The 9,014-nt window shown below is 40.9% G+C and overlaps 1 protein-coding gene across 1 annotated transcript in view; it reads right to left on the bottom strand.

Annotated features, from left to right (window-relative positions):
* The window catches only part of ptgis (prostaglandin I2 (prostacyclin) synthase), a 72,599-nt gene that overhangs the window by 41,541 nt on the left and 22,044 nt on the right, over positions 1-9,014 (bottom strand). Inside the window, exon 2 of the mRNA XM_048608375.1 lies at positions 3,299-3,422. Within this exon, the coding sequence (XP_048464332.1) occupies positions 3,299-3,422 (124 nt within the window). The remainder of the gene's footprint in view (positions 1-3,298; positions 3,423-9,014) is intronic.

The following is a 9,014-nucleotide window of genomic DNA, read 5'->3' as shown; positions in this document are numbered from 1 at the left end:
CCTTCGGGTCACCGGACCCGAAACGTTAACTCTGTTTTCTCCTCCACAGACGCTGCCAGACCTGCTGAGCTTTTCCAGCAACTTTGTTTTTGCACTTGAGAAGGTGGTGGTCACCTGTCTTCCAGTGCAATATACCTTGTGTAGGTAAACCCACAGTGCTATTAAGGAGAGAGTTCCAGATTTTGGGTCCCACAACAGCAAAGAAATGGTGATATGTGTGTGGCTTTGGGGGAAATTGCAGGTGATGCATCTGCTACCCTTTTCTTTCTGTGAAGGTCACAGCTTTGGAATATGCTGTTTAAGAAATCATGGTGAGTTGTTGCAGTGCTTCTTGTAGATAGTACACACTGCTGCTATTATGTGTTGCAATGAGGGAGAGAATGTAGAAGATATTAAATGGGGTTCCAATCAAGCAGACTTCTGGATGATGTTGAGCCAGATTCATACAAACAAGTGGGGAGTATTTTCATCACACTCCCGGCTTGTGCCTTTTTGGCAAGCTTTGAGGAGTCTGCTGGTGAGTTACATGCTTGGTGTAGTTCAGTTTTGAATTAATTGTGATCCTGAGGATATTGATTATGAGGATTCAGCAATGATAATGCCATTGAATATCAAAGGGTGATCATTGGATTCTCTCTTGAAGATGGCCATATCTTGCCATTCATGTTGCTAATGTTAATTGCCATTTATCAGCCCAAACCTTAAAGTTGAGTGGATTTTGCTGCACTTGAACATGGACAGCTTCAAAATCTTGATCACAAGGGCAGTCACCCTCATTTTCCCCTTGCTTACTTCTGTTTGTTGCATACTGCTTCTGCTGTTTGGCATGTAGGTGGTTCTGGGTTGTGGCTTCACAGGATCAACACCAAATTTTTAAGTATGCTTGCCTCTGCCTGTGACATGCCCATCTGCTTTCTTCACTGTTTCCCGGCTTAACGTAGAACATAGAACAGTACAGCACAGTACAGGCCCTTTGGCCCACGATGTTGTGCCAACATATTATCCTACTAAGATCAATCTACCCTGCATACCCTACATTATACCATCATCCATGTGCCTATCCAAGAGTTGCTCAAAAGTCTCTAAAGTATCTGACTCCACTACCACTGCCGGCAGTGCATTCCACATGCCCACCATTCTCTGTGTAAAGAACCTACCTCTGACATCTCCCCTATACCTTCCTCCAATCACCTTAAAATTATGCCCCCTCATAATAGTCATTTCCGCCCAGGGAGAAAGTCTCTGACTATCCATTCTATTTTTGCCTCTCATCATCTTGTACACCTCTATCAAGTCACCTCTCATCCTTCTTCGCTCCAATGAAAAAAGCCCTAGCTCCCTCAACCTTTCCTCATAAGACCTGCCCTCCAGTCCAGGCAGGATCCTGGTAAATATTCTCTGCATCCTCTCTAAAGCTTCCACAACCTTCCTAGAATGAGGCGACCAGAACTGAACACAATATTCCAAGTGTGGTCTAACCAGGGTTTTATAGAGATGCAGCATAACCTCACGGCTCTTAGACTTAATTCCCCTGTCAATGAAAGCCAACGCACTATATGCCTTCTTTACAACCCTATCACCTTGGGTAGCAACTTTGAGGGATCTATGGACGTGATCCCCAAGATCTGTCTGTTCCTCCACACTGCCAAGAATCCTGCTGTTAACCCTTATTCTGTATTCAAATTCAACCTTCCAAAATGAATCACTTCACACTTTTCTGGGTTGAATTCCATCTGCCACTTCTTTGCCCAGCTCTGCATCCTGTCAATGTCCCGTTGCAACCTACAACAGCCCTCCACACTGTCCACAACTCCACCAACATTTGTGTCATCGGCAAATTTACTAACCCACCCTTCCACTTTCTTATCCAAGTCATTTATAAAGATCACAAAGAGGAGAGGTCCCAGAACAGATCCCTGCGGAACACCACTGGTCACCGAGCTCCAGGCTGAATACTTTCCATCTACTACCACACTCTGTCTTCTACTGGACAACCAGTTTTACAAATTTCCCTGAATCCCTTGCCTCCTTACTTTCTGAATGATATACAATGGGGAACTTTATCAAATGCCTGGCTAAAATCAATATACACCACATCCACTGCTCTGCCTTCATCAATGTGTTTTGTCACATCGTCAAAGAATTCAATAAGGCTTGTGAGGCATGACCTGCCCCTCACATAGCCATGCTGACTACTTCTACTCAAACTGTGCTTTTCCAAATAATCATGAATACTATCTCTCAGAATCCTCTCCAATAATTTGTCCACCACAGAAGTAAGACTGACCCGTCTGTAATTCCCAGGATTTTCCCTATTCCCTTTCTTGAACAAGGGAATGACAATTACCACTCTCCAATCATCTGGTACTACTCCAGTAGACAGTGAGGACGCAAAGATCATCGTCAAAGGGGCAGCAAACTCTTTCCTCATTTCCCATGATAACCTTGGGTATATCCCATCTGGCCCAGGGGACTTATCCATCCTCATGTTTTTCAAAATTTCTAGCACATCCTCCTTCCTAACATCAACCTGTTCGAGCATATCTGCCTGTTTCATGCTGTCCTCACAAACGTCAAGGTCCCTTTCACTGGTGAATACTGAAGCAAAGTATTCATTAAGAACTTCCCCTACCTCCTCTGACACTGCGCACAAGTTCCCTCCACTATCCCTGATTGACCCTACCCTTGCTCTGGCCATCCTCTTGTTCCTCACATAAGCGTAGAACGCCTTGAGGTTTTCCTTGAACCTACCCACTAAGGTTTTCTCATACCCCCTTCTAGCTCTCCTAAGTCCATTCTTCAGTTCCTTCCTGGCTACCTTGTAGACCTCTAGAGGCCTGATTGATTCTTGCTTGTAATGGTAGACTGGAATTTATCAGGGACTTGAAACTAAAAAGATTGAGGTTGTGCACAATTCTGCTGTTGCAATTGCTAGATCTGTTTGAAATCTCTCCAATTCAAAATGATGGTAGTGCCACAAAACATGGTGGAGCATATCTTCGGTATGGAGGCGGGACTGTGTGGTGGTCATGCTACTGATTTCACGCTCAGCATTAATCTTGATTTATTTAGTTCCAGATTTGTTAACTGAAATTAAATTTCAACACCTGCCTTTGGTGGGATCCAAACCCTTGTCCACAGAACATTAGCCCGAATTATTATTTAGTGAAAGTACCACTATACCACCGCCCCAAGCTGAGGATGACAAAAATAAAATTGACTTTAAGTAGAATTAAATGGAAATAAATATATTTGAAACATTGCTGATGTAGTTTGGTCTCAAAATTAGAGATCTTACCGTAAAGATATCTCCATATTTTTTCTTCATTTTCAATAAAAATTTGGCACTATCCTTGCCAAATGCAATGGCATGACCCAGCCATGGAATAAAACCTTTATCTAGTGGTGGCTCATTTGGTAACCTAAAAGAACAAATAGAATTTTTATTGTAAACTCACTATTATTGCTACTATCCCCATTACTAATATGGTTACAAAACCATGCAGACCTTAAACAAATCAATAAACATAGTATTCAAATCAGAAAGATTCTGCCTGATAACCTTCTTGCATTCTTTGTGGAATTGAACACCTCAAGCAGATTATCATAAGTTCAACCCACCCATACTTCCAGATGGCAATGTTTCACATGCAATACTATTATCTGAACTTATCAATGTGGAAAATCTGAGGTTAATCTTGGGAATTTATATGGGATTGACTAAAAGGCAGAAAAAAAATTAGGAATTGTGTGCCATGAATGTGCAGGGAGACACTCATGATAGTTAAGTACTGAGTGGGATGCCACTGAGTATGATGCCATTTTTAATTTACATCAGTAACTTGAACTTATAATTCTAATGTAAGCTGGCCAAATTTGCAGATGATACCAAAACAAATATGGGACAATGGAATCAGAGGAGGCAGCTTATAAAAATGAAAAGTTGGCCAACCAGGCAGTGGGAGGAAAATATCAAAAGGAAACTTACAAGATGTCAATTACTGTACATCGATTAACAATTAGCAACACATATGCTTCAGAAATGGTGCTAATTTGGCTACAGGTAAAGTTGAAAAAGACTTCATTTACTCAAAGCCTAATCCATTTAACCATCAAAGAATAGTGCTTCACAAAGTCAACTAACATTTAGTTGCATAATCAAAACAATAGAATAAAAGTTGTGGAAATGTGAGTTTACATTTCTCATGTACCTCAATGGCTTGGCTCTTTGTGGGATCAACACCCAGAAAGGCAGAATAATTTTCAGCTTTGCTGAACAAGTACGTGTTGCAGTGCTGGCATAAAGCAAAGATGAGGATCTGAAGTAATGCATGAAGGTCACTGATTCGTGTCTTCCGAATGCAGGGAAAAGATTTTCTGGTCAGTGTTTTTACAGTAACAAAGTGAGTGATGAGCTCAAGTAAACCATATAGTCATGGAAATAGAATGATTAGCATAGAGTCATAGAGCCATAGAGATATACAGCACGGAAACAGACCCTTTGGACCAACTCGTATGCTGACTTAGATACTAGTCCCATTTTCCGGCATTTGGCCCAAATCCCTCTAAACCTTTCTTATTCATATACATATCCAGATGCCTTTTAAATGTTGTAATTGTACCAGCCCTCCACCACTTCCATTAGCAGCACATTCCATACACACACCACTCTCTGTCTGAAAAAGTTGCCCCTTAGGTCCCTTTTAAATCTTTCCCCCTCACCTTAAACCTATGCCCTCCAATTTTGGACTCCCCCAACCCCGAGGAAAAGATGTTATCTATTTACTCTATCTATGCCCTTCATGATTTTATAAACCTCTATAATGTCACCCCTCAGTCTCCGATGCTCCAGGAAAAATAGGCCCAGCCTATTCAGCCTCTCCCTATAGTAGAGCTTGAGATATAACAAAAGTATCTTCTTTGTATTATGTTGATGTATTCGATGCCATGTCGTGGACCTTTTGACGTAATACATTTTATTGGTAACATGTCACTTTGTAGAAATGTAGAGATCAGAAGTAGGATTGGTATAGGGTTTTGAGGAAACCATTTGATGCGATAGTTGTATTAGATTGTGGGTGTGATGTAATAGAGTTCTTGTATTGTGAGCTCAATAAAGTATCAGGTTAGCATACTGCATTCATATGGAATAATTTACCTGACTATTCACATTTGATTGTTTGTTTGAAATTAATTTTAATCAACTTGTGCACACATGCTATGGCACATCTGTAAGGAAGATGGAGACTTGAACCCAGATGTAGAGAGTCTACTCTGGTTGGTTGGCTCGCCAAGCTGGTTCGTTAGCTCGCAGACGTTTCATTACCCTGCTGGGTAACATCATCAGTGCAGCCTCTGGTGACGTGCTGTTGTGTTTTCCCTCCTGGTATTTAAACTCTGGGGTCCGTTGGAATTGGTCGCTTCATTTCCGGTTTTTCTTCGGAGTGCTGTATATATAGGGTCTAATTCTATGTGTTTATTGATGGCCTTCTTGGTGGAGAACCAAGCCTCTAGAAATTCCCATGCTTGTCTCTATTTGGCCTGTCCTAGGAATCCTGATGTTGTCCTAATCGAACTAGCGGTTCTCCTTATCCATGTGAATGGAGACGAGTGAGTATTTGTCATGTCTTTTTGTTGCTAGTGAACCAACCACAGCATCCACAAGCCGAGCTACAACTCTACTCAAGAACTGTAGAGAGTCTATGTCTGCATCACTAGACCCTCAGCTCATTAAAGCCCTGGTTCTTGGTTAACATTACAACTGACATTTAAGAATTCTAGTTTTTTAACAAAATTGAATAAGAATGAGGTTTCAGCATAAATTAGTTAACGTCAAGATTATATTGTGCATCATACTGATCGAATAGACATTAAATACTTATCTTTGATCTCTTAAGTTTAAGGCAGAAATTTAAGCAGTTGGCCACAAAGAAAAGCTTCAAGGTTGAACTTCAGTTGTAAAGGGAAATTTTATATCCTCTGTTTTGAGTAAGATTGAAGTCCATTACCTATTAGCATTTCCTCCATTAATGACTTTAACCATAGTCACTTCAAGCAAACTCTAATTAACATGCATTGGAAGTGAAAAATAATCTGATGTGTGAATGAATTAAACTTTTAAGGAATACTGTCATGATGCTAATAAAATATAGAGTATTAATTTTCAAATTCCACCATCTGGTTTTAATACCTGGGAGTTACATAGATAAAATAAGGGACAAAATGTTTATGTAAAATGGTCACAGCAATCATCTGACCATGCAGGTCAGTCAAGCTTTCATGAAATCAATGTGGAATAAATAAAACTGTCTGCACTGAAAGTGACTTTTGATCAAAAGATACCAGAACTAATGCACCCAATCAGGCTTTCTTCATCTCTTGTTTTGATTCACACCTTAAGTTAAGTTTCACATATGGCAGATTAAAGACATCACCTCCAATCATCCAGCTTCGAAAAAGTGAACTCGTGTGTGGAAATACACACACCAGTCTATATTTCAAGTAACTGCTTCTAGTAGAAGGGTTTTTAACTGCAGAACTGGAAACAGTTTGGAAAAGTATTCTCTTAGCCTCTGATGAAGGAAAATTACCTGGTCACAGAACTGATTAAAAGAAAAACATCAAGAACTCAAAGAACAATTGAAATGTTTGATACTGCTGATGATTCAAGGCACCAATTAAGTACTACTGTCTCAGGTTAAAAACGTTACACCTTAAGGACACCCTAAGGGCTTTAAATTCTATGTTTTTTAATCTATCGAACACTATCTCTTTTTAACTTTACACCAGTGTGTATGTATGCTTAATCTTTATTATGTCTTTCAAAATTATTTGTTAATAAAATACCCTTTATTTGATTTAAAGAAGACTTTGGAATTGGTCAATTTCTGATTCTGTAAACATGGAGTAACTACACTTTTATTAGAGTGAAGTACAACCTTGCACTAAAATGAACTTAAGTCTGTGCTTCAGCCAACCAGGGAGATTGAACAGGGAGCCATTTCATGTTTCTTTATCTGGTTATAATAAATTGTAACATATGAGTGAAAACAGAACAGTACACCCATATCAATCCCTAATGAATTGGTAGAATCAAAAGCAAATAGTTTCGTGATGTATCAGGAACCACAGAAAATAAACAGAAAAATGAAATTGAACTGCAATTTGGTAAATTTCTGAGTTTGCATCATTCATTTCAAGGATATATGGAAAGAAAGTGATCCTTTTCGGGAAAAATTCTGACCATCAATGATACCAAGACCATCACAACAGCCCCAGCCAGCTGTCCATCCTTTCATTGTATCACAGAACAATGAACACCAGTCAGGCAAAATTGGAGGAGGATGGATCAGGGATTTTCCAACTTGCTGATTTTTTAGTTAAATTGGTCAGTGTCACCGAAAATGACTTAGACAATTGTTTCATTACATCTCCACCTTTTGGTTTGGTTTCCCTATTTCCTGCTACTCACATCTAGAAGCGCACAGTATGCCTTGCAGGAATTGTAGGAAGCATTTTTTGGAAACTATGATGTTATTTAAAATACATCCTGCAATGGACTTCCTGCTGGTTAATCCTTGGCACTGTAGCATTGCGTGGTATTGGAGAATTAGAATGGAATGTTCTTTATTGTCACATGTACTCCAGTACAGGAGTGCAGGAGTACAGTGAAAAGCTTTTACAATGGCTGCCTCTAATGGCACCATCTTAGGTACAAATATCTAGGTACAAAGCTTGTATACAAGAGAGGAATATCAGGAAAAGTAGCAACATTGCTTACAGTGGCTAAAAAATAAGTTAGAAATAAGATAGTTATAACATTGTTAAAGGATTGACATTACAGCCCGGTAAAGAATTTCAGACTGAAATTGCATTGCAGCAGCTCAGTGAGCATGTGGTCTGATCGCCCACGCCAAACCCCAGGCTGACAACAGTCTCGCTCTGCTCCAAGACTCCAGTCCGCTCTGCACCAGTAACCAGCTGCACTAAGGTAAGTAGCGCTGCTCCGGGAATCGCGTCTCCTCTCGTGGATCTCCGAGACTCATGTCCCCGCACAATGCTGCGGGACTCGCTTCCCCACACGTTGCTCAAGGGCTCGCTTCCCCATGCGCCGCTCCGGGACTGCTAAGAGAGAAAAAAAGAAAAAGAACATGCGGAGCAGAGGAGCTCCAGGTAGAGCGTCTGCCTCTGCCACCATCTTGCCGGATGGTGTCGAGATGTAAATTGAAGTCACAGTGAAAGATGAAAATGATGGAGAAAATTAGAAGAAAATAATATTTTAGTTATAAACTGGGGATGGCACTTCAGAAGGCAACAGATAAAGGGGGCTTTCAGGGAGACATAGATGGAGAAAGGAGTAAAGAGTTTGAAAGAGAGACAGGCACCAGAGTGTAGCAGAAGAGACAATGGGCAGGGTGGGGGAGGTAGCCTTGAACCCCCAGATGTAGAGTCAGCAGCCAGCCAACAGATTCAGAACAACCCTGGACTATGGCTATAACATACTGTAGGAGCTAAATTAGTGACGAGTGGGACTTCAGCCCCTCAGTGGCAGGAACACCCATGATTTGCCAGCCACTCTGATTGGCTGACAGCTCCAGCAGTGACTGAGCTTAATAATGTGTACTGGTATGACTACTACCAGTCCCAGGATGAAAGGCCCAGTGGATCCCAATAAGTCAGGGGCATTGTGCGGGAAGGGCTTGCCGACTTTAGGGAGGGTGGTGAGTGAAGTAGGCCAGATGTGCCACACTATGAATTGGGAACATGAGGGTTAAAACATAGCTTTAGTGCATTCATATTAAGAAAGCATTGTATGACTGCTTGAGTGCCTAAATCAACAGTAAAGGTCACATTTTCAAAGCTGTAGTTAAAATGAGAATTTGAGAGGCAGTCTCGGAGAAACACTGCAAAACTGCTGGTGGAAATGGCAGTGCTCAGCTGTTGGAAGAGCATGATTTGATCATACACATGTATGTGGTCTGGGGATATGGCTGTGGGAGTTATGTTTCCGGCTA

This window comes from Rhincodon typus, chromosome 19, assembly GCF_021869965.1.
Source record: "Rhincodon typus isolate 14 chromosome 19, sRhiTyp1.1, whole genome shotgun sequence".
Taxonomy (NCBI): domain Eukaryota; kingdom Metazoa; phylum Chordata; class Chondrichthyes; order Orectolobiformes; family Rhincodontidae; genus Rhincodon; species Rhincodon typus.
This window is presented reverse-complemented; position numbering and strand designations above follow the sequence as displayed.